At 54.0% G+C, this 25,264-nt stretch overlaps 1 protein-coding gene across 1 annotated transcript in view; it reads left to right on the top strand.

The window, feature by feature from the left end:
- The window catches only part of Myo7a (myosin VIIA), a 72,357-nt gene extending 48,298 nt beyond the window's left edge, over positions 1 to 24,059 (top strand). Inside the window, exons 23-48 of the mRNA XM_029535670.1 lie at positions 130 to 333; positions 558 to 734; positions 1,176 to 1,265; positions 2,210 to 2,337; positions 4,099 to 4,225; positions 4,877 to 4,996; positions 5,379 to 5,552; positions 6,260 to 6,487; positions 7,810 to 7,980; positions 10,072 to 10,189; positions 10,847 to 10,973; positions 11,420 to 11,703; positions 12,412 to 12,602; positions 13,123 to 13,247; positions 13,619 to 13,776; positions 14,634 to 14,787; positions 17,418 to 17,573; positions 18,022 to 18,127; positions 18,880 to 18,993; positions 19,811 to 19,898; positions 20,028 to 20,134; positions 20,214 to 20,399; positions 20,817 to 20,933; positions 21,694 to 21,777; positions 22,603 to 22,722; positions 23,200 to 24,059. Coding sequence (XP_029391530.1) covers positions 130 to 333; positions 558 to 734; positions 1,176 to 1,265; positions 2,210 to 2,337; positions 4,099 to 4,225; positions 4,877 to 4,996; positions 5,379 to 5,552; positions 6,260 to 6,487; positions 7,810 to 7,980; positions 10,072 to 10,189; positions 10,847 to 10,973; positions 11,420 to 11,703; positions 12,412 to 12,602; positions 13,123 to 13,247; positions 13,619 to 13,776; positions 14,634 to 14,787; positions 17,418 to 17,573; positions 18,022 to 18,127; positions 18,880 to 18,993; positions 19,811 to 19,898; positions 20,028 to 20,134; positions 20,214 to 20,399; positions 20,817 to 20,933; positions 21,694 to 21,777; positions 22,603 to 22,722; positions 23,200 to 23,289 — 3,744 coding nt within the window. The 3' untranslated portion in view covers positions 23,290 to 24,059. The remainder of the gene's footprint in view (positions 1 to 129; positions 334 to 557; positions 735 to 1,175; positions 1,266 to 2,209; positions 2,338 to 4,098; positions 4,226 to 4,876; positions 4,997 to 5,378; positions 5,553 to 6,259; positions 6,488 to 7,809; positions 7,981 to 10,071; positions 10,190 to 10,846; positions 10,974 to 11,419; positions 11,704 to 12,411; positions 12,603 to 13,122; positions 13,248 to 13,618; positions 13,777 to 14,633; positions 14,788 to 17,417; positions 17,574 to 18,021; positions 18,128 to 18,879; positions 18,994 to 19,810; positions 19,899 to 20,027; positions 20,135 to 20,213; positions 20,400 to 20,816; positions 20,934 to 21,693; positions 21,778 to 22,602; positions 22,723 to 23,199) is intronic.
- The last annotated feature ends 1,205 nt before the right edge of the window (positions 24,060 to 25,264 follow it).

Genomic DNA, 25,264 nt, shown 5'->3' with positions numbered 1-25,264 from the left:
GGGAGAGAGGGAGAGAGGGAGAGAGGGAGAGAGGGAGAGAGGACAGCGGCCAGTGCTGCCTCTGTTCTGGGCCTGCGGGCTACAGGGCGCTGCCTAACAGTTAAGACACACCCCCTCTGTGCCCATCAGGACCTGGAGCGTGGCCGGAGGGAGATGGTGGAAGAGGATGTTGACGCTGCCCTGCCCCTGCCTGATGAGGACGAGGAGGACCTTTCTGAGTACAAATTCGCCAAGTTTGCTGCCACCTACTTCCAGGGCACGACCACACACTCCTACACCCGGAGGCCTCTCAAGCAGCCGCTGCTCTACCACGACGATGAGGGTGACCAGCTGGTGAGGCTGCCTGCGGCTGGGTCATGGCTCACAGGGCAGAGCTGGGGTGGTGGGTGCCGCTCTTGTCAAGTCAAGGTCGGGCTTCGGTCCAGCCCCAACCTAGGGTCAGAGCACACCTGCAGGTGGCTATCGACCTCTCCAGAGTCCTCTCCAAGGCTCTCTCTGTGGCTTGAGCCACATCCTCCGTCCTCCCCGGCTTGCTTACATGTGGGTTCCACCCTCAGGCGGCACTGGCTGTCTGGATCACCATCCTCCGGTTCATGGGGGACCTCCCAGAGCCCAAGTACCACACAGCCATGAGCGACGGCAGTGAGAAGATCCCTGTGATGACAAAGATCTACGAGACCCTAGGCAAGAAGACATACAAGAGGGAGCTGCAGGCCTTGCAGGGCGAGGGTGAGGTGAGGCCACAGGGCCCCCAGCTGATAACTGTCTTGGGCTAGTGGGGATGATGTCATCACACCAGCCTCGGGTAATCAGCAGAAAGCTGTCTAGCTGTCTCTACCTCATCCCCGCCCCAATCCCCTGCCATTCTCTGTCTTCTCATGGGAATAATGTGTGAGCCATTGCCAACTGTAAAGTTCTCGTCATAACTGAGGGGCCACACTGCAGAGCAGACAGACTTTGCCATGGGAGCCACCTCTAGGAACCCCTCACTGGGAGGCCTCAGGCAATAACTATGATTTTCTGAGTTTCAGCAGGAGCAAGGGTAGAGGGTGGCTTTGTGGCCTGCACCTTGTAAGCCTCTGTGTCGAAATCACACACACACACACACACACACACACACACACACACACACACACACCCTGTCCAGAGGTCTCATCCCTGCATCTATTACACAGACCCAGCTCCCCGAGGGGCAGAAGAAGACCAGTGTGAGACACAAGTTGGTACACTTGACACTGAAGAAGAAGTCCAAACTCACAGAAGAGGTAATAACAGAGCCCGGGCCATGGAGGGCTTCCTCAGGCAGCCAGGCTGCAGCACAGCTGAGCCGGGGAGACCAGGGAATGGGAGCAGGAGTGGACGATGCTTTTCTCTTCTGCATAGCACAGCACTGGAACAACCACCGGTCAGAAGTGTAGGAAAATGCTAGGGGTGGGGGCTTCCCAGGGTGGGAGAAAGAATGGGGTGGGGCCAAGCACACAGGGAAAAGGAGGATACTTCTGGCTGATGTATACACCATGCATTTTATCCCAGGACCTCTCAGCCTGGGAGCAGACTTCTCTGTAGTCTTTTTGAATACTGGCACCACCACCCATCAATCCATCTCTCACCGTCTGAGCCTGCCAAGGCCTTGCACACAGGGCTGTGTGTGCTGGGGGCTGAGACAGACAGGCATGGGTTCAGGTGCAGGAGGCCCTTGCATGGCCCTTTCTGTCTATGATGGAGGGTCTCTTGCTGCATTTGAGTGCAATGCGGGGCTGCTTCTGTGCCTGCATGGGGCCAGGAGAGAGAGACACACACGCATCTACTGAGAACTGAGGGTGGCCATGTCGTATCAGGGCCAGGGCCTTGGTAATTAGGTGGTTGTGAGCCAGGCTGTACTTTGGTGCCGTAGGTGTGAGATGCTGGCCTCAATCAGAGGCGGGGATGGGACACAACACGACTGAAAGGCTTTCCCTTGGGTGGGACTGAGGTACAGAGGGCCAAGCCGGTAGCATCAGGCTGGTGCTCCCAGCTATGTGGTCTAGTTATTAGCCTTTAAGGATGGGGTGATGACAAGCTCAGGGGTCATCCATACGTCCATCTACTCTCTGCAGTGGCTGGCAGGGACAGCACCTCATCTATGATGCTATCTGCTCCCAGTGGGAAGCCAGGCAGCTGCAGCACCCCAGCCTCACCTGTTTGGCTTAAGCCTGTGTCCGTGTCCTAGGTGACCAAGAGGCTACACGATGGGGAATCCACAGTACAGGGCAACAGCATGCTGGAGGATCGACCCACCTCAAATCTAGAGAAGCTGCACTTCATCATCGGCAACGGCATCCTGCGGCCTGCGCTGCGGTCAGTACCCAAGGGGCAGTGGGATGCTGTGCCTGGGCTTCGGTCTCAAGGCAGCTGCTAATGGCTCCACTTTAGCCACAGATGAAGCAAAAAGGCCCGTGCTAGCTCTGTTGCTGGCTAGTCATATGACCCTAACCTATCTCCTTCGTCCCTCTATGCCTTACCTGGAAAGGTGGAATAAGAAGAGCGCCCACATCTGAGATCTGAGGGAAGGCAGAACTTTGAGACAGTGAATGGAGAGAGCAGACTGTAACCTGTATGTAGCTAATGGTTATCATGGCCCCACCTGAGCATTCTGATTTAAACCCGCTGCCGCTGGCTCACGCTCAGTGCAGCTGGCCCAGGCCAATGGCGAGGTTACTCTATGACTAGAGACTCTATTGTCTCCATCCTGGGTCAGGAAAGACCTCTACTGATGGCCAGTTGGTGGGGAGACTCTGGAGTGGTCTATACAATTAGATAGTTGACCCAGCCAGATGTGGGGACCTGGGCTTCTCGAGGAACTGGCTTATATGACCATAGGTAAAGACTTGGGGTCCCAAGAACTTATGTTTATGTTGGGAGTGCGGGACAAGAGACAAGTCCCTTCCTCCCCAGGGGAAACTGAGGCCCAGCATGAGGAAGAGACTTCTCAGGAGTTATTTGGCCTTCTAGCCCACCTACCTGTCAGCCTCACCTCTCTCCACTGCTCCTCAAGCCCACTTGAGCCTCACTTGAGCCAGAGGCCACCCAGGGTCACCAGAAGGGAGAGGTGGCCACCAGGTTATCCGTCTGCCACATCTGAAGTAAACTATTCAGGAATCTTGTGCCAGGAACCCCACATTTAAAAAGGCTAGAAAGTAGACTCCCGAGGGACCATGGCTAACCTCCCTTCTCTGGCTTAGCCACTGCCACCTTCTGTTGGTTGAGTGGGGCCAGGTCGGAGACTCTGGCACAGGGTTCCCACTGGTCTGAGACAAGATGGGACCTCAATGAGCTATGCCAGCTTCACTTGCATGTCTGGTTGCTGCTGTGATGGTGGCATCTGCTTTGGGTATTTCAAGTGGCCCTTGTTCTGTGAAATGATTTGGGTCATGGGCAAGAAGTCTGAAGTGCATGTGTTATCTTCTTGTGATAAAAAGATGGCAACTTGAAATTTTGCTGGTTCATGAACTCTCCAGATTGAGACGTTATTGAATGAGACAGTCCTGCCTCTTACCTCAGTGTGCATGCGTGTGCGTGTGCGTGTGCGTGTGTGTGTGTGTGTGTGTGTGTGTGTCCTGGGTGGGTAAGCCTTCTTGGACCTCCCACAGAGGAAAATGCTGTTAAGAGAAGATGTTTTCAGCTTAGTGCCAAGTGACCCATGTACTGAGCATTCACAAGCTGGAGAGCTATGTTCCAGAGTCGGGGTCCCTGCTCACTGGCCCTGACACCCTCCTAGGTGCCTGCTCTGTTTCCTCCATGTCAGCCACAATTACAGAAACTGTCCCTGACTGTGGGGGAATCCCTTGCTACACGGTTGACCTGGGGCTAGGCAGGGTAGACATCAGGGGCTGTGACCTTTGAACTTGTATTAGGATACGGGTCACTTTGTGGACGGTGGACCTCACCAGGAGCTTTTGCCTGATGCCTGACCCATGCCTTATTCCTGGTGACTCCAAAATCTAAAGCAAGACCCTCTGCTCAGCCTCTGTCTCCTGGGAAGCCTTAGGCTGGCTGGTCAGAAGAGCTGTGGCGTAGAGGGGTGACTGGGTGTCACTCTGAGGTATTGTCCCCACTTAGGGACGAGATTTACTGCCAGATCAGTAAGCAGCTCACGCACAACCCATCCAAGAGCAGCTATGCCAGGGGCTGGATCCTCGTGTCGCTCTGTGTGGGCTGCTTCGCCCCCTCTGAAAAGTTCGTTAAGGTAGGGAGATGGTCTGGGGTGGGGAGGGTGCAGGGCCCCTCTATGCTGGGACACAGCATGCATGTGGCGTGTGCATGCATGTGGCATGTGCATGTATGTGGCGTATGCTTTCTGGTGTCCTCATGTGGGACTCTGGGACTTCTCAAGTTCTGGAATCCCATACTCCATTTTAGGGACAGAGCCCCTCCCAGGTCCTTGAAGGTCTCACACATGCCCAGCCCCTTCCTCCCAGGTCCCCTTTGCCCAGGTGACCAGCACTTGGCTTTGTCAGTATCATTCTATAGAGGTCAAGTGCGATAAGGATATGTACTGAACAACCTGAACATGTATCTTGGGACAGGCACTTTGATATCACTCTGTGCCAGGCTCTGGGTACTAGTTGGGTGCCATGAGGGTGAGGGAGTGGGGGAGACCAAATGCGGCCATGAAGGGTAGCAGCTGCTGCAACAGAGAGGGCAGAGGTCGAATGTGAGGGTGGCCTTGCTGCCAAGCTGTAGGCCATACACTTGATTCCAGCGGCAGCAGGAGTGGGCCTAGAAAGGGGGGCTGGAGGTGTCCCTGCTGAAGCCCAGTCCCGGCTGTGCCTGGAGAGTCTGTAGGCTGCTGCAGCAGCTAGGGTGGAGGCTGCCTCACAGAGGTCCCTGTCTGCAGTACCTGCGGAACTTCATCCACGGAGGCCCACCCGGCTATGCCCCCTACTGTGAGGAGCGCCTGAGGAGGACCTTTGTCAACGGAACTCGGACACAGCCACCCAGCTGGTTGGAGCTGCAGGTTGGCGAGGCTCACAGAGCATGCGTGTGGGAACGTGACCTCTAATGCCTCAGAAGCACCCCTTCATGCTGGATTGTAGGACTCCTTGGGTTCTGGAATCTCAGGCCCCCCAGAATAGGAAAGTCCCAAGTGTCAATGGCTCTTTCTGCCTGTTTTATGCCCATGGGACTTAGTCAAGGTCACGCTCCTGCAGTGGTTTCCTCCTAGGCGTGGGTCCCTGGCACAAGACATCAAAATGTCCCCTCAGGGTGGATACCTGTGACAGATCCAGGTGCTGTCCCAGGGGGATGCTGGTAGTATGGGGGTCAGCTCCTGCCCCACAGGCAGCCGGCCAGAGCACAGAGACGGTGGAGAGACCACGGACCCCCTTGGTCACTTTCAGGCCACCAAGTCCAAGAAGCCCATCATGCTGCCCGTGACCTTCATGGATGGGACCACCAAGACCCTACTAACAGACTCAGCAACCACAGCCAAGGAGCTGTGCAATGCTCTGGCTGACAAGATCTCACTCAAGGACCGCTTTGGCTTCTCCCTCTACATTGCCCTGTTTGATAAGGTATGGTGACCCAAGCCTAGCCCAGCCCTGTGCTGCCACCTGCTGGCTGAGGGGTTTGCATGTATGTGAGTCACTTAAGCTATGGGGAACAGGCTCTACAGAAATGGTGTCAAGCTCTCTGGCACCCGGGTACCCCACGATCAGAGGTCCAGAGCTCTCTCCAACCATGGGTGCCCAGGGGAAAGCCCTTCTCTTCCTGCTTAGAAAAGAGGGCCGACAACTCTGCTCTCCAGGGTCACATCCGTGGCTGTGTTGTGTAGAAGTCTGCTCAGCCACTAGTCCACCCTTTCCACATCTTCTCTAGCTGTGTGAGTCCTCCGGTGTGGGCACACAGTCTTTCCTGTTGAGCTAGGCTTGGAGTTTCCTCTGGCACTGAGAAGACCCAAGGACAGGACCTTGTACTTGGTCATAATTTGCTAGGAGCTTCCCTCATGAACTGGCCCCTCCAGTGATGGCTTGCTTAACAGCATCCCTTGCTCTGAGAAGAAAAGGACTCCCACATACACGTGCCTTGAAAGGCACTCACTGCATGCATGCTACAAGCCGGCTCAGAGCCTGTCCCTGGGATCAGCTTCCCAGGGGACCTAAGACACACACTCCTCTGCACCTCAGGGCTATCTGTTCTCATGCAGTTGTCACAGTGGGTGACCCTTTGAAGTCCTTCTCTGACCCTGCCCTGCCTGACCTCCCACTGTGCTGTCTCACAGGTGTCCTCCCTGGGCAGTGGCAGTGACCATGTCATGGATGCCATCTCCCAGTGTGAGCAGTACGCCAAGGAGCAGGGTGCCCAGGAGCGCAACGCCCCATGGAGGCTCTTCTTTAGAAAGGAGGTCTTCACACCCTGGCACAACCCCTCAGAGGACAACGTGGCCACCAACCTCATCTACCAGCAGGTGGTGCGAGGAGTCAAGTTTGGGGAGTACAGGTGTGAGAAGGTAAGTAGGGCATGCGAGCCACGGGAGGCCATGGCCACAGGCTAAGATGGCTGGCGGTTGGACATTTCCCGGGTTTCTTGTGGAGTCAGTGCTACTTAACTCACATAAGCTGTGTGCAGTGGATGCTCAGAAAGCTATCCTGATTCCCCATGGGAAGGGGTTCACGCACTTTGCAGTGTACTGTGATACCAGTGGGGGTGACGGACATGTTTGTATGGTTCTTAGTTTAGGAACTGCTCTGAAGGAGAAGGTCCGATCATTTAGATCAGGATTTGCACGGTCTGCAGTGCTACAAGCTGGCTCAGAGCCTGTCCCTGGGATCAGCCTCCCAGGGGACCTAGGACACACACTCGTCTGGGCCTCGGGGCTATCTGTGCTCATGCAGTTGTCACAGTGGGTGTCCCTTTGAAGTCCTTCCCTGACCCTGCCCTGCCTCTCCTCCCACTGGGCCTCCTTTTGGGGACGGACTCGAGGGTCTTGTTTTTGAAGATAGTGGTGGTGCTTCCTGTACCTGTGGCTCTGTCAGTGATGGCAGGATAAAGATGGACGTGCTGTTGATGTCGAGGATGGTTGTTGGTGATGATGGTAGTCCTGATGCTGCTGCTGATATTCATATAAGTGTTGGTGGCGAAGGTGACATTGGTGATACTGGTAGTGCTGGTAGTGATGATGTATATGCTGATAAGCTAATAATTTAGAGCCACCATACTGGCTACTAAAATTGGGAAACTTTTCTCATCAACTATAAAATAGCAGTTGCTTACAAGGTCCCCGAGAGCCTCCTCTGTCACACTGCTGCTCTACAGAAACACCAGGAGCCCCAGGGGAGTTCTGCCCTGGATGTTGGGCACCAGCCTCATCTGACTCTCACCTGGCTCTCTGAAGTAGAGCCGGGTGGTTACCATGTCGACTCTTCCTGGGTAGATAGTGATGGGGATGGGGATATTGACGGTGGTGTGTCATCACCATCCCCACCAGACCATCTCCAGTGTCCTACCTTCCAAGACATGACTGTTAGCCTATGTGGCTTTCATACAACGCCGTGCCCAGTTGTCCGACCACCACCAAATAGGTCACCTGCTCTTTTGCTCAGTTTATGTGTCCCTGGACAGAAGTCAGCTCTGAGCTGGTGCCAAGGGGACCAGGCACAGGGCAAGAGTGTGGCTGTGGGCTTAGGGAACTCATGATTGCCCTGTGAAGTGAGACAGGGAGAACACAGGGTCCTGAGGGTCAGGGTCCCCAGGCTACAGGAGGTACGACTGGGAGGGGGCGGGCTGGAAGGGCATCCCCGGGGATGGCTGGTGACGGTGTGTCACCCTCAGGAGGATGACCTGGCAGAGCTGGCTTCTCAGCAGTATTTTGTGGACTATGGTTCTGAGATGATTCTGGAGCGTCTGCTGAGCCTCGTGCCCACTTACATTCCTGACCGTGAGATCACGCCGCTGAAGAATCTTGAGAAGTGGGCACAGCTGGCCATTGCTGCCCACAAGAAGGTAGGAAGAGGGAGGGCTCGGAGGTGTGGCTGCACGGAGCATCACGGCTGGCACCTGACGTCTTCTGCCCGACAGTTGCTGGAGAGCAGGGCCTCCTGCCCCCATTCCCACCCCCATGGATATCATTCATATATGTCTCTCTCACTTTCTATGGGCCGGGTGCCTGAGACACAGAAGGCTCAAGCTGGTCCTGCAGCCCGTTGAGGGACCCCTGGGGTCATGGATGTTGAGGGTGACCTCACCTGTTGATTACAATGTTGTGATTTCTGAGTGACCATGCAGGTCTGATAATGGGAGTTGTCTAGGAAATGTCCCCTCCTTTTTCCTCAGAACTCCAGTGCCTTCCTACTTGGGAACTCTGGGTGCAGGCTCCTTTTAAAGTCCCAGGCTGTGATGTAATATAGGAGCTAAGGGCCCTGTGAAGCAGCAGCTGGTGGAGGTGTTTGTGAGGGCTCCAAGTGCCTCTTTCTTCCAAGGCCCTGCCATGTCAGAGCAGGCTAAGCCTAGCTTAGTTACTGGAGGTCCCCATAGATAGTATCTCATACCCTACAGATAAGGCTCTTCCACACCTAGGGTCCTGTGGTACCTTCCACACACCCTTCACCTTCTCTGAATAGATCCCTGCAGACCCACCTGGTTGTGAATGCCCCCTTCAAGGGTTTCCTCCGGGCCTAGCCCTCTCTCCCCTAGAGTATTTCTTTCCTGCATCCTCCCCCAACCCCCATCTCCCAAGAGAAAAACCTCTTCTTCGCCATGTCTTCCTGTTGACTTCTGGCAAGTTACTGTAGCCTGTTCACTTTGCCTCCCAAACAGCTTCACTTCCTAGTTCTCAGCCTCCCCAGCTGCCCCAGCATTTATTTCCAACAAGGGGTGTGTGTGTGTGTGTGTGTGTGTGTGTGTGTCTGCTTTGGGTGGCGTGGTGGTATTCATTTTATTTTGGAGTCAGGCCTTGGGGGCATAGTGGGACAGACATGCTCTTCTGGGATCCGCAGCTCACTCTGTCTTTCCCTGGACCACAGCACCTTTGTGTGTGTGTCAGAGCCCTGGGTTCTGCTGCACTGGACAGAAATGAATGTCGATGCTTTTCATAAGAAGGGTGGGAAGAAGCCACCCTGGACACAGAACCACAGACATTTCCAAGTTAGCTCTAGGGCCTGGGGCTGAGATCAGGGTCTGCCTTCTCCCGAAGTTCCCATCTTGTCTGCTCCTCAGTGGCTTCCTCTGTGGTCACATGCACCTGACTGCCTCTCCTCAAGAGGACATGGTCTGTTGGGTTAGGGCTTCATGCCAATCACTTCTTATAGACTTTATCTGCAAATGTGCACACACCCTGGCGTGTGAAGACTCGAACACGAGGATTTAGAGGGAAATTTTTTAAAACATCCTGAAGCCATTTCAAACATGCAGAGAAGTTTCAAGTTGGGGGCCCCTCACTGCCACGTTTGGCTCCCCACCTTCTTCCTTGTGGCTTTCTCTCCACACACGTACACATGTATATGGTACTGAACACTTGGACAATAAATTGGTCACATCAAACTCTCAGCCAATACTTACTGTCCTTGGCCTGTGGCCATGTTGGCCCTCTTGTGGGTGGCAATGCCCTATATGGGGCTGTCATGGTAACATATTCATTCTGACCCCTCCATTCTACCCCAGGGCCATGGAGTTCTTACCAGGAAACAGAACACTGCTCCCTGACATGAGTGTTGCAACAGCTCTTGCTGGGCCTGGCCTCCAGGCCCGTCCTCTTACTCTCGGGCATGGCTCACTCGTCCACCTGCCTGTCCAGCCCTGTAGAAACCTACTCTTGGGATTTGTGTGCCATGATGCCACAACCTCTCTCTGCTCTCGTGCCTCTCCACATGGCGTGTGCCTCCCAGTGGCTCACCATCACCCCTGGTTGGGCCACTGCATTGGGAAGTCCCCGAGGGTGGCAGCCCCAGTACAGACCGGATTAGAGAAAGCAGCGCAGCCGAGGTGTCTATGAGCTGATGGGAGCAGATGCCCCTAAGCTCACCTGGTCGAAGGGATAGCTGGTTCCTAGAGCCTACCCACTGGCCTTTGATCTTTATCCCACGCTGCCCTCTGTAGGGAATTTATGCCCAGAGGAGAACTGATGCCCAGAAGGTCAAAGAGGATGTGGTCAATTATGCCCGTTTCAAGTGGCCCTTGCTCTTCTCCAGGTTTTACGAAGCCTACAAATTCTCAGGTATCTATGGCCCCAGCCGTATGGAGGGAGGCTGATTATCTTTCTGCAGGTGCCTGGTCTTCTCGGGTTCTACTGCTGAGGGGTTGTGGGAGACCCGTGCAGTCAGTGACGATGGCCCACTGGCTTGAAGAGCTGATCATTAAAGCTTCCGCTATGGACAGAAGAGGGTAGCCAGGTTATAGATGGGTGGGCTGTTCTGTTGGGCTATTTCCAAGAGGCTAAGGGTGGGTGGCTATGGCTAAGGGGAAAGTAACTGGCTGGTGCCAGCCCACATCAGCTCCCATGACCTTTTTGAACATTGCTGGGCATCTACTCTGTGTTAAGTCCTGAGCTCATGCTGGGCTTCTCAGAATTGCCAGATCTCAGAGACACAGACAACCCCGGGGTTTAGTTGTCTGACCTCTCCCCCATCTCACCTTGCTGCAGGGCAGGGAGCAGAGGTAGGAAGGGACAGAGGCTGTTTCTCAAGCCATCGTTCTCTTCCCATCACCTTTTGGGTATCACTTTGTAAAGTAGCCATGCTGAGACTCTCCCTGTTTATAAACCAGGGAGACGTACCCTCCTGCAGAAGCCATCTCCTTGTAGTTATGAGGAGTAGGGAGGAACTAGCTCCAAGATCAGGGAGGCCCCCTCTCAGAGCCTCTGTCACTGTCGCAGGCCCTCCCCTCCCCAAGAGCGACGTCATTGTGGCTGTCAACTGGACGGGTGTGTACTTCGTGGACGAGCAGGAGCAGGTGCTTCTGGAGCTCTCCTTCCCGGAGATCATGGCTGTGTCCAGCAGTAGGTGGGGATGGCCGCCAGGGCACAGACAGAGTGACGGGAGGAGAGGGCACAGCTCCTGGGGCTGGGGAAACAATCAGTGTTATGGGGGGGGGTGTCCCGGTGTCAGCTGAAAAGCACCCAGAGGGTGGTAGGGTCCTGGAATAGCCATGTCCCATAGTGCAGTGCAGCCCAGAGCATCTGTCTGTCTCAGATATGATGAGGGCGGGGAAGACTTCCTGGTGGAGGAGGCATCAGGTTGGGCCTTGAAGGGTGAATAAGGACATGGATGGACAGTAAGCAGTGCACTGGGTCAGAGTGGGGCAATTCTGGACCAGGGCTCGCTGTAACCATGGCTACGTCTGCCTTAGAGGGTAATGAATGTACCACCCCAGTGGGCCAGGCCTTATCCTGGCAGGGCCCTGTCTGAGTGTCTGGGACACTCTGACAATTGGCCTTGGTCCCCTTCAGGGAGTGCCGCGTCTTGCTCTCACTGGGCTGCTCTGACTTGGGCTGTGCCACTTGTCACTCGGGCCGGGCAGGGATGACCCCGGCTGGACCCTGTTCCCCGTGTTGGTCCTGTAGGGGAGCAAAGCTGATGGCCCCCAGCTTTACCCTGGCCACCATCAAGGGGGACGAGTACACCTTCACATCCAGCAATGCCGAGGACATCCGTGACCTGGTGGTCATCTTTCTGGAGGGGCTACGGAAGAGGTCTAAGTATGTGGTGGCACTGCAGGACAATCCTAACCCTGGTGAGTGCCTGCTGACGTGGGTGCTTGGGGTGGTAGGCAGACTGTACAGCTGTGAGCCTGGCACTCATAGCAAGTGGCTGGGGCCTTATTGTATCGTCTAGACACCGGGTCCCGGGCAGAACTGCCTTTATCCTCAGTCCACAGAACATTTCCTTTCCCACCTTCTAAGACTGTAGCTTACCTCCTATCACCAGCTCCAAGTTATATGGGGTCCTCCATACATGATAACACAATGGCACCTCTTCAGAGCAATATGGTGCCCAGACCTGTGGGGAGGCACGTGGGAAATGGTGATAGCACAGTGACCATGGAAACCCAGAGGCTGGGAACGTAGAGGTCAGGCTATTATGCAGCCTGGTCCAGGGAGGAAGCATAAATGAGCAGGGGTCTGAGACCAAGGGCAGAGGAGAGCCATGTGCAGAGAAAGCCAGTGTGTCCCAAACTGCTATTGCCTTGGCTTCATTAAAAATGACCAGGAGAGGGAAGAAAGTCAGGAGGGAGGAGGGAAGTGCCGAGCTTTGAGAGGAGGGCGACCTGCTTTGAAGGCTAAATCTGGGTGTGGGGTTTGCACAAATAATATGTAGAGTGGAGGACAGCACAGGCCCTTGGTGAGGAGCTGTGGCTTACAGGTCACCAGCCCAAATGAGAATGTTCTAACCTACCCTTGTTCCCCGTCTCCATGTGAACCTGCTCACCTCTGCTTCAAAGCTGGTGAGGAGTCAGGCTTCCTTAGCTTCGCCAAGGGAGACCTCATCATCCTCGACCACGATACCGGTGAGCAGGTCATGAACTCAGGCTGGGCCAACGGCATCAACGAGAGGACCAAGCAGCGTGGAGACTTCCCCACTGACTGTGTATACGTCATGCCCACTGTCACCTTGCCACCAAGGGAGATTGTGGTATGTGACCAGTACCAGGAGTCTCCCCTAGACCCTCCCTTACCCTCCCTCCTCTTCTCACATCCGGCCATTTGAATAAAGGACTGTAACACACTAATGATGCGTATCTTCCGTGTAGATGATAGATAGCCCTGGGGCTTGGGGGGGACCACAGACTTAATGTATGGGTATCTTCCAAATTTATATCAGTTGGGGAGAGGCCTAGGGGCAGGGATGGGGAATCATTGTCATGTCTGATGGGAAATGGGTCCACAGCTGGGTGAGGGTCTCTTTTGTCATGGATCACAGTTCAAGGATCCAGTACAGCTCTCCAGGCAGCTCCTGTGCAAGGCTCATGGGACTGGGCTCTTCTAAGCACAGCATACTTGAGGCGCAGGAACTGTAGGCATGGGGGAAAAGCTTGGGGTCCACCCCATGAAGAACAAGTCTCCCCATCCCATTCTGGAAGGCTCCAGCTTTTCCAGATCCCAGTGGCCCCAGCTGAAGAGCTCACACGACCTCCCCATCTCTCGTCTCCCAGGCCCTGGTCACTATGACACCAGACCAGAGGCAGGATGTCGTCCGGCTCCTGCAGCTGCGCACAGCAGAGCCAGAGGTGCGCGCCAAGCCCTACACACTGGAGGAGTTCTCCTACGACTACTTCAGGTGACGTCGGGTGGCAGGTTGGGGACAAGAATGGTGCGCTTTGAGATGCCCTCACCTGTGAGCGGGGCCAGCTCAGGGGCAGTGTGAGCAGTTTCTGTTGTCCAGGATGAGCCCCCTGTGTGGTCTCATCTCATCCTTTCTTCCTCTGGGTGGTAACTGTGCCACCCATCAGGTTCTCTACCCTGGGGGAGGGGGCGGGGGCTGGGCAGGAAGACAGATGCTGTGGTTTGGGTGCTCAGCTCTGCCTGAGGGTCACTGGGAGCAGGTCAGAGGCTCCTGGGGAAGGTGGCATGTGTGTGCATTGTGCAGCATGGCAGGAGAGGCTCGCTTCCTGTGGTGGGGCAGGTACTGACCATCTCCGTGCCTGACAGGCCCCCACCCAAGCACACGCTGAGCCGTGTCATGGTGTCCAAGGCCCGCGGTAAGGACAGGCTGTGGAGCCACACACGAGAGCCCCTCAAGCAGGCCCTGCTCAAGAAGATCCTGGGCAGTGAAGAACTCTCCCAGGAAGCCTGCATGGCCTTTGTAGATATCCACGACCACAGGGGCTAGGAGGGCAGCAGGGAGGGGCAGGGTGTGGCAGGACTGGGCCCTGACAACAGATGGAGACCCTGGCTGGGCACATAGCACCTCATAGTTTTCAAGGGACAGCCTCACCCTCCACCCCCTGTGATCTTGTCACCCTGTTGATATAAGCATTTTGCCCTTACACTGGGCCAGACAGAGACAAAGCTGTGGCAAGAGCCAGCCCCTGGCCTCATAAGGATGCCATGCTGGCCAGAATAAGTGGTGATGGTGCCAGACCAGGAAGTGGCCTGAACTAACCCATAGAGAGAGGCGACATACTTCCTTCACTTCCTGGGGACTGGGGTGGCATACACCAAGGTCCTGAGGCAAATCAGCAGGGCTATTTCAAGGGTACAAAATAACTTAGTGTAATTGAAGGGCAGATGTATGTTGAAGAAAGGCTCCCAGGGTCCAGCTGGAGATATACCTGAGTGGTAAAGTGTTTGCCTATCATGCCAAGGCTCTGCGATCAATCCCTGTTAACACATACACATAGAGACAGAGAGACAGAGACAAAGACAGAGAGACAGAGAGAACACACTAGACTATTAGATTAGGCTGTGTCCATCCCAGGAATAGGGGGAGCTGCTGGGCAGACGGTTGGGGATTGGACAATGTTTTCTGGCTGCCTTGGACACTTGGGATGTAGGATCAGGGCTTGAGGAAGGGTGGCCACGATGGAGAAGGGAAGAGAAGTGGTGAGCAGGCCACATCTACGACTATGTAACTCAGAGTGCCAGGGCTGTGTGAGTCCGACCTCCTACCTCCCAGGCCAGTGTTTCCCCTTCATCCACAAGTCCTTCCTTGACAGCCTCTCACCTGTGCTCAAGTACATGGGCGACTACCCATCCAAGAGGACGCGATCCGTCAATGAGCTCACCGACCAGATCTTTGAGTGGGCACTCAAGGCTGAGCCCCTCAAGGATGAGGCCTATGTGCAGATCCTGAAGCAGCTGACTGACAATCATATCAGGTGAGCAGACACTGTGGGACCTCTTGAGGCAGCTGGCCTGGGGCCCAGAGCCAACCTGTCAGGAGCCCAGAAGGGGTGACCCATAGAGCAGTCCTGCAAGGCCACAGCCCAGCCCTCCCAGCTCCCACTCCTAACACCTGCACTCACTCCGACTGAGGTGGCTGTCAGACCAATGGTCTGTCAGAAAGGGCTCCCACGCTGGGACCACTGGGCCTACATATATCCCTCCTTTGCTTCACTGTCCCCTACATGTGAGATGGTGTGGAGGGCCTGTGACCCAGGTAGGAATGGAAGATGTCTTTACCAAGACCATAAAACAAGAGTGATTGGTATATGCTGCAAGAAGAGGGGAGGAGAATTCCAAGAGGGGATTGTGCCCCAATGAAAAGCCATCACACTCTGTCCCAGGGTTGATACAGAGGCCCTCTAACCAAGAGAGTCACAACTGCTGTGTCCTAAGGCAAGAGGGCTAGCCTCATGCCAACAGGTCTAATGACTTGGAAGATAAACAACTGAGCGATCTGGGAAGGTCCCAGTGCTTGAGTTAAAATTCCTGTTGAGCGTCCCTTTTGACCAAAGGAATCTGAATAAAAGGGTGTAGTAAGATCAGGGGGAGCTGATCCTGGGGCCTGCTTTTGGAAGTCCAGGGCTCATGTCATCTTGGGTCCAATTAATCTGCCCCTTCTCTGGTCTCCTCAAGGCCTCATAGTGAGGTTTAGCTTACAAGGCTGAATTCTATAGATTTCATAGGAAGGACCTTAGCTATTGGTCTGTGGTTAGAGTTCTGTCAAAATGAGACCCTGATGCCGCTGGGAAAGGCTCCTGTGCCTGGATTCAGGCGAGGCCAGGAGGTGGCTTTTCTGTAGGGAGATTTGGCCTTTGAAGAAGTCACAGGAGGCTTGTTTTTGAAGAGTCGGGACTGTTTTGATGTGCAGTGGGTTTGTGTGGGCTAAAGTTTAAATCTTCAGTGTACTCCAGGCAGCTGCCCCCAAGGGGTGAGTTTAAGGGATGGCAGGTCTTTTGGCTAAAGCTTGTCCAAAACAAAAACAAAAACAAAAACAAAAACCCCAACCAAACAAAAAAGCCATTGGGGCTATCCCAGCGCCACTGAGGTAAGGCAGTCCAGGTAGACTGTTGAACAGCTTAAGTGAAGGGGTCCTGCCATTTGAGAGCAAATCAGAATGGAGGGTCTGGTGGGTGGGGATGCAAATGAAAATATCATTAAGGTCTAACTCTGTCACCCAGGAGGGATTGGAGGCTATCTGTCCCCAGAGTGTGTAAGGACTGAGAACTGAGGCATGGATCAGGACTACAGCCTCATTTATAGCCCATTCCTAGGAGATTAGGGGCCACGTTCTAGGTGCCACTCCACTTTTTGAATACCAAAGAAGGAGTGTTGCAAAGTGAGTAACAGGAACTTCTTATCAGTGAGAGACTGTAAACCTTTTTGCACATTAGGCTTTAAAGGATATTGGGATTTTCCTTTAAGGAACGCCACTAAGAGTCCTTAAGGGCTCTGGTAATCTGAGCGGCTGCTACAGAGTGCTCAGGAGTGCTCAGACTCTGGGAGCTTGTTGGTTATGAGGCTAGAGCAGAGATATAGGGAGGGTCTTTAAGGACATCACAGGACAAGGGTCACGCAGAGGGCTAGGTGGAGCTCTCCCCTGACTTCTACAGTGAGCTTGGGTTTAATATCCCACTGCTTCAGGCTGGCCCAGTAAGGAGCGATCCTATAGGCCCAGGGTTCCCAGTGCAGGAGACTTTCCAGACAGACCATCATGCTTAAAAAGTCCTAGGTGGGTCTAGAATTTAATCATGAAGTCTCTAACTAGGAAGGAAACAGGGCAGCTAGGAAGGACCAAGGAATGGATAAAAATGTGTTTATACATCATATATCTTACGTATTACGATGGACATAGAGTGGGCTGGTTGGGACTTGCCATTAAAACCAGTGAGGATTTGAGTCTGGAAGGTCAAATCAGAAAAGGTGTTCGGAGCAGAAAAGGTTGCTCCATACCTAAAGGATGTCATTTGGGTCCTTGCCTCATTTAGGGTTAACTGAAGTTCATTCATAGAGATGAAAAATATGGGAGCCCATGTAGCCTCCGGGACCCTTTAGTCCATTCATTAAGGACCTTAAATCAAGGTCATTTGTCCTTTTCCAGGTTTGACCTGAGTGTGAGATCCTTACATAGAAAATGGATTGTCCCTTTTCTCAAGAAATAGAGGGATGTTCTTGCTTCTACTGGGCCTCCAGTCTGTAGTTTGGACAGGACCCCAGATGGCCTTGGGAGGGTGTAGGGTCTGCTTTAAAGGTATAGGTGAGTCCTGGAGCTCGGCGGGTGTCTAAGCTGCACACTTACCCCTGTGTCATCCCTCCGGATATGTGGCTTTGAAGATGAAACCTCAGCCGACCCAGACAGAGTGCTGAGTAACTGGACTTTCATTCCGGCACCAGAGCCTTCTGTCCCTGTGGACTGGCTACTGTATGACCTGGTGTGGGCTCATGGCCACCCCGAGGAACCCTGTTCCGTTCCAGCTGTCATGGAAGTGTGTCCGTTCCAGTCCTTGGACAGAAGGCGTAGCTCCAGGGTGCACGGGTTCCCGTTACTCTGGTCCTTTTCCCACAGGTACAGCGAAGAGAGGGGCTGGGAGCTGCTATGGCTGTGCACAGGCCTCTTCCCACCCAGCAACATCCTCCTGCCTCATGTTCAGCGCTTTCTGCAGTCCCGCAAGCACTGTCCTCTTGCCATCGACTGCCTGCAGAGGCTCCAGAAAGCCTTGAGGTACTGGAGCCACAGGGGCTCTGCGAGCACTGGGGGTGGGGCAGTCTCAGCCACACCCAGCTATAGGACAGACCCTTGGCGTGCAGGATGTGAGCACACAGTGTGAAGCCTGTCCCTGAGTTCCCCAGCTTGACTGTGGCTGAAGCTGCAGGCTACTGTTGGGGAGCCTGGCTACTCCTTGAGTGGCTTTTGTTTTCTGGGGGACTAGGAAGGTGGCCTCTGGGCCCCACTGCAGACTCTGCAATGCTCACTCACACCTTCTCCTTTCTCCAGTCACCGTCCCACTTCCTGGCTGGGAACTCAGGGCTCTGGGAGGCCACACAGCTGAGTCTACTGTCAGGCGGGCGTGGAGGGAGGCTCAGGCTGGGGCCAGTCTCCTGTCTCTTCTGCTCCCCCGACGTGTGGACCTAGGAACACACTTCCTTCTCTCTCTCCCTCTGTTTTTCAGAAATGGCTCCCGGAAGTACCCTCCACACCTGGTGGAGGTGGAGGCCATCCAGCACAAGACTACCCAGATATTCCACAAGGTCTACTTCCCCGATGACACGGACGAGGTGAGGGGCCCCACACACGGGTCTGGCTCCTCGGACAGGATCAAGCTCTCTCAGCCTGCACAGGGTGTCTCTAACAACTCCTGACACCCTGACATCTCATTCTCTTGCCCTTGGGTAGAACGAGACTTGATCAAGACTGTAGACTCTCCTTGGGTTAAGGCCCTTCCACCTAGGCCCTTCACTCCCTCCTCCCTGGCTCCCCAGTCAGGCTTTCTGCCATGAACTTGACATCTGACCTTGTATCCTGATGAGTAGTCATAATGCCTGATCCTGGAAACTCAGGTGCCACAGTAGGGTTCTGTGACAATCTCAGACATTTCCCAGAATCCGTCCCATCTATAGTCTGTCCCATCTCTCCTTCCCTCTTGCCCTCAAACAACATCCCCTAATTGTCACAGTTGGGGCTGTTTTTCCAAGTCCAGCCTCTTGGTTGGCTTTCTTTTTCAACTCCTCTCCCAACACGCACATACTACTGCTCTCACTCTCCAAGCCTGGACCTAGAGGACCAGCACCAGGCCTAGTCCTGCTTGGAGGGCCAGGGAGAGTGAGCTCTGGGAAAAGCCAAGTGGGGATTGCTCTCTTCAAATGCTACAAGCAGATCTGATCCACCAGGATGACCCAACAGGGCAGGGGTCTTGAAAGGGAGGAACTCGGTCTTGGTCAGTTGGTCGGTTGGGTAGGAGAGACAGCAGAGGTGGGTAGTGGGGGGCTGGGGGAAGGTCTTGCAGAAGTTGAGTGTGTGCTACCCCTAGGCTTTTGAGGTGGAGTCCAGCACCAAGGCCAAGGACTTCTGCCAGAACATCGCCAGCAGGCTGCTTCTCAAGTCTTCTGAGGGATTCAGCCTTTTTGTCAAAATCGCAGATAAGGTGGGTCCGCCCATCTTTTGGAGACTTGCCAGGGCCCCAGGAACTTGTAGTGGGTTAAGAGGAGAGAGGCACCTGCATGGAGCATCTGTCTGTTCCCCTCACACAGCACATCTGTCCTCTGTACCCGGGAGCATGGCACGTGGCAGCAAAGCTCTTCCGAGAGTCACATGCCCGGGTGCCCTGTGCCCTGCAGTCACAGGGATCATTGACTTTGTCCCCTCAGAAAATTCACCCTTGAAGTATCCTTCAGAGGGTAGAATGCTTATTACTGCTTTATCAGAGAGGTTAAGTAACTTATCCATGGTCACACAGCAGGGACCCAGATCCAGGTATGTTGTCCCTTAAGGTCTCACTACTCAGCTGTGATGTCTCCTCAAAGGGAAGGCGTCCTAGAGCGTCCAGAAGAACTGATGTTCCCTTTGACTGATCGTAGACAGCTCTGTGTCTATTCTACCTCACTTCGTGACTGTCACTGTGTCAAACATGAGGACCCAAAGACCATTTCTATGAGGTCCTGGGTCTGAAGGATTGTGTCAGCCTGGGGGAGGAGCTGGCCACAGATGCCAGAAATCAGCTGAGGCAGGCTGGTCCTGTTTGGGCTGTGTTGATTGGGCCTGTGCCAGGGATGATAGGGTAGGATGATGCCCCTCTAGGCAGGAGGCCAGTGTTCCCGAGATGCTCACGAGGCACAAGTGGTGTGGGTGGGACCAACACACAGAACCCCTCTGGCTGGAGGTAGAGCCTTCCTATAGAAGCAGCTGACAGGAATGTCAGTGGGAAAATCAATGGCCCAAAGCTGTGATGGCTGCATCCCTAGGTCATCAGCGTCCCAGAGAATGACTTCTTCTTTGACTTTGTTCGACACCTGACAGACTGGATAAAGAAAGCACGGCCCATCAAGGACGGTAAGGGCCATGCTGGCTTGAGACTAGACTGTGAAGCCCAGTAGTTAGCCAAGGGGCTGGAACCAAGCTGGCAGGGTCAGGGGACCTTCTTTGCTGAGACTCTGTGTGACCGGCTGCCCTGTGCCACAGGAATCGTGCCCTCACTAACCTACCAGGTGTTCTTCATGAAGAAGCTGTGGACCACCACAGTGCCGGGCAAGGACCCCATGGCTGACTCCATCTTCCACTATTACCAGGTGAGCTGCATGGCGCCCTCTGCTCCCCTAGGCTTTGTGGGCCATCGGCCTTGTGGTTTCACTGCTCTGCTTCTGACAGGAACTGCCCAAATATCTCCGAGGCTACCACAAGTGCACCCGGGAGGAGGTGCTGCAGCTGGGCGCACTCATCTACAGGGTCAAGTTTGAGGAGGACAAATCCTACTTTCCTAGCATCCCCAAGCTGCTGAGGGAGCTGGTGCCCCAGGACCTGATCCGGCAGGTCTCACCTGATGACTGGAAACGGGTACACACAAACCCGGAGGAGGAGCAGCGGGAGCGGGGCCACTCAGAATGGCACAGTGTGTATCCCAGGGGTTGAGACAGCAAGTGCTGACCAGCAGCTAAGGGGAATGGCCTTTTCTTGTGTGATGAGGGAAGTCTCTACTCCATCTCTGTCTGCTTCATTCTCTAGTCCCTATGCAAAGGATTTAGCGACCCAATGGTATTAATTTGCCCCATCCTAGTTGTCAAGGTGACCTGAATTTGCTTGATGCGCCCTGGTTTGTCTGCATGAGTTGGGGTGGGTCAGAAACCAGTTGGCTGGGGTACATGGGAACCCTGGCATAAGTTGGCAACACTGTCCGACCATGCCTGGCTCTGATGGTGTAGACAGGCAGAAGCAGTGCTGTGATTGGTCCTGCCCGATTCTCTTCCCCTACAGTCTATTGTCGCCTACTTCAACAAGCATGCGGGGAAGTCCAAGGAGGAAGCCAAGCTGGCCTTCCTCAAGCTCATCTTCAAGTGGCCCACCTTTGGCTCAGCCTTCTTTGAGGTGAAGGTATGTCTTCTGGGGATCTTAGGGGTCAAAGGTCAGGAGTGAAGCAGCACAGAAGCTGGAATGGAGGTGACAGCCATTGCCTTGAACACCTGCTGGCACAGAAAGGAGGGGAGCACCCTCAATTTAAGCTCACTAAGGAGAACCAGATCTTGAGCCACAAAAATCACATAAACGGCTGGAGTAATGGAGGGTGGTTTGTCTTGTAATAGTGCGTCCCTGTGAGGTAGCAGAGCCAGGAGGTTGTGCCCAGGGTGAGGGGGTTATCTAGGGTGGTTCCCGGAGGAGGTGATGCTGGTCTTCCCATGAAGTCCTCTGCCAAGGGTCCTATATAGAAAAAGGCCCACAGGCCTGAGAGCTCAGGTCTGGGCGGGAAATGAAAAAGGTTAATGTGGCTGAGTGTGGTGAGAGACAGGGGCCAAGCCGGTGAGAGTCAGGGCCTCCTCAAGGGACAGTGAGACTGGGGAGGTTTGGGACAGGGGCAAGAGTACCACAGGGCTGTCCTGACCATTGGGAAACTTTCAGGTTGAGAGAAAGGATATAGTAAAATTCCCCGGGAAGCAAGGGGAAAAATATGGAACCTCTTATGAGGACCCATGAGGCTGTGGGCAGAGGGGGAAAGCAGGAGGCCTTGGCAGGGCTGGCGCCAGGTAGGCAGCAGGCCAGGTTGATTCTGTCCTGGCTCGGCTGGCTTCCTGCCTGTCTGCAAACTCCTGTCTTGCTCTGGGCCCCCATCTGACGACGCCTCTACTTTCTTTGCCAGCAAACTACAGAACCAAACTTCCCGGAGATTCTCTTAATTGCCATCAACAAGTACGGAGTCAGCCTCATTGATCCCAGATCCAAGGTGAGCAGGTTGGAGTGAGGACCACCAAGGTCCCAGACATAGCCTGTCATCTAGTGTCCCCACTTCGGGGTCCCTGAGCCCCCATCTTGAAAGGCTGCCTGTGCTCACCACATTGACTCATTCATTTGTTCCACCAAAATGGCAGCCTTCAACTTGCCACCAAATTCTTGCTGCTAAGTCCCACAACCTCCTTTTAGCACCCAGCTTTTCAACATCACTGGATGCCACAGACCTACACCTCTTTCCAAAAATGGTTCCTGACCTATCTGGTCAGGAGGGTACACGGTGGAGCGTATGCAGGGTGGCTATGCTTGTGCACCGAAAGGCCAGTCCCACTATGAGGCCAGAGGTTGCATTCCTGAACAATTGATAGGAATCACTAATGATTGTCACCTTCTTGCTGCATGATGTCATGGTCACATGGGCTCTCTGCCTTCCTCCGTCATTCTTTCTCAGACTTTTTGGGACTTCTCCTCTACACAATCCAAATATCCTGTGTTCTTCTCTTCTCTGTCCCATTTTTCTCTTTAAGCTCACCGAGTCTATCTCATTCAGACCAACAGTTGTCAGTGCTCAGGCACCTAAGTTTCTATATTTGGCCCTAAGTACACAACAGCCTCTGGGGCATCCTTGGGCAAGGCAAGGCATGGAGGAGGAGGGACCTGCTCCCTGGCTGCTCCACACAGAGCTGCTGGCCTCTTCCTCTTGTTTCTTTCCTCGAGAGAGGGCTCAGGCTTTCTTTGAGGGGGTATCTGAGGGCTGGAGCTGGGGTTCCTGAAGCCAGAGGGTAATGCTGTGTGTTTGCGTGTCTGCCTTCTCTCCCAGGACATCCTGACTACTCATCCCTTCACCAAGATCTCCAACTGGAGCAGTGGCAACACCTACTTCCACATCACCATTGGAAACTTGGTCCGTGGGAGCAAACTGCTCTGTGAGACATCGCTGGTGAGAGCGCCCCCTAGTGCCTGGCATGGGTCCCTGCCTCTCCTAGTGGAGTCTGTTAGAAGCCTAGTTTATTTAGGTCTGGGGAAAACGGTCAGCTAGGGTGGAGGAAGAGAGCCATCATTCAGCTGTTGTTTTAGTATCTGGCTATTGAGCCAGTGGATGTGGGCCTTCAGCCCACGTGTACCAGAAGAGCCACTAGCAATGAGACCTTCTACATGAGTCCAAACTTCCAAGGTGCAACTTAACTGGTAGTTTTTTGCAGTCACTCCTGCATCGAGGCCTCCAGGCTTAGAGGGACCACAAGCCTGGGGCTCAAGATAGCAAGATGAACCCAGCCACTCAAATGTGTAGATGGGGACAGACTTACTTTGTTTCTGTATTATTCCCACTGAAGTATGTTCTGGGAGCCATGTCTGTGTGTGGGGGTCTTGTGCATTCCACTGTGGGCTCTGCTTATTTTCCTACCCCTGGTTTCAGGGATACAAAATGGATGATCTTCTGACGTCCTACATCAGCCAGATGCTCACAGCCATGAGCAAACAGAGGAACTCCAGGAGCGGGAGGTGAACCGTAGAGGAGACGCTGGCTCAGGCCTTGGCCATGTAGGCAGGGAGGCTGGACTGATCGTATCTGCTGGGCATCTGACCTGCCTGCCACGAGGTCCATACTCTTCTGCATCCACCTGTGGCTTCTGGGTTTGCTGTCACCCTACTTTGTTGTGGCCTTCCTGGTGTAAGAGTCTGTGTTCCTTGGTCACCTCTCCTGATTCAGACCAGCTCCATCAAGCAACCTCTTTTGACTTTCTGTATATGGATAGTGCAGAGGAATCAAGGACAACTTAGCTCTCTCCATACTTGGAACAACCACACTATTTGTGCGTTGAACTGATGCTCTGAATTCCAAGGGACTGGGCTCAGGGTCTCGGCACTGGCCCCTGTCACAAGCACTACCGTTAAGGACTCTCTGGAGGACGCTTCAGCATCAGCTGCCCCAGGAAGCCCCTAGACTACCTCCTGAGTCTGGACAAAGCCTCCCGATTCTACCTGGATCACTCCTGTTATGTGACAGTTATGTGGTGGGTCCCTGCTAAAATCTCCCTGACCACCTGAGGGTATAAAGCATGTGTCTTATCCTCTGGTCTCACGGTGATCTTTGCTGGGGAGACGATGTGGGATCGGGGTGCAGACCTGTAGGGGTGGCCTGTGAAGCCACTTCTTCCACCTGCCTGAGCAAGCTGCTTCACCTTGGGTTTTGTCATGCTTAGGCCAAGGCTTCCTTGAGTCTTAAAAGACCACTTGGGACAGAGGGGTTGGGGGAAGCGATTGCTACTGGCCAGAGAGGGGAAGGCCTGAGCATGTGTATACATTGTGTGTGTGTGTGTGTGTGTGTGTGTGTGTGTGTGTGTGTGTGTGTGTGTATAACTAAGGCCAGTGGAGGCAGAATAGCCCTCCCATCTTGCCAGAAGCTTTTCCTCAGTTTATCAAGACATATCCAAGAATGAGGATACTTCCTTGGGTGAAATGCTGAGGTCCAGTGATAGTGCTTTGTGACCAGAATGGGACCGTGAAGTCTGGGGGTGGCTGGATAGATCTGGGGCAGGTGGCTGGAGCGAATAGCTACTGGTGTGACAGTTTGAGAATCCCCTTGATAATGTTTGGGACTTCCATCAGTATCTCTCCCTGAGACTTCACATTAAGTATCCAGGCTGCCACGTCTGTCCACCTGACCACCAGGGGGCGCTGTTCCTGACCACTGCACTGCATGTGGGGGAGAGGGCAGCTGCATACCAGCAGAGAACCCAAACCAGGCAGCCTCGGTCTATGGAATGGATGCCTGTGTTGTTGAGAAGTGGGGAAATGCCCTGTCCTATAACGTTCACATGGCTCCACAGTCAACTAGGATAAATCTGGTCTATGGAGAAGCTGATGCTATAGTTTGCTCTATATTTTCCTGCTGAGGGGGAAGGGTGAGGTCCAGGAGGAGTGTGAGTGGATTGTTTGGGAGCCATTTTTACCTGCTAGACAGGGTCATACAGGTCAGGGGTTGAGGGCAGACAGATTGCCTGGCCCACTGACACATGGAATGATAAGAGGAGACACTTTGAGGATCAAGGCAAGGGGCTGAATGTTCTATTAACCTTGGTGGAAGGAACAGGGAAGCCTTCAGACGGGAACAGATAGCCTGTGTCTGTCAGCCACCGTTTCTGCTAGCTTGTGATTTTGCTTCCCACTGCTCTGTGAGGTATAACAATGCTATTGAGAAATAAACTCAGAGCTGCAGTGTTCACTGGAATCTTTCCGGATCTATCTCTGCGTCTTCTTTCTGCCTTTCCTCTTGTCAACCCTCACTCTCCACTCAGAGGTCTGTTTGACTCGTGCTGGCTGGCCCGGCACAATGGAGGAAAGAAACAGCATAGAACTCAACTCACTGTTGCTAACACTGGGCTCCCAAACAGAGGAGACCAAATGATTGTTCTGAGTTCGATTTTCCTGGTAAGTCCAAAGGCTATTTATTGAGTGAAATGAGATCGTGAATTGTAAAC

This window comes from Mus pahari, chromosome 1 (assembly GCF_900095145.1).
Source record: "Mus pahari chromosome 1, PAHARI_EIJ_v1.1, whole genome shotgun sequence".
Lineage (NCBI taxonomy): Eukaryota > Metazoa > Chordata > Mammalia > Rodentia > Muridae > Mus > Mus pahari.
This window is presented reverse-complemented; position numbering and strand designations above follow the sequence as displayed.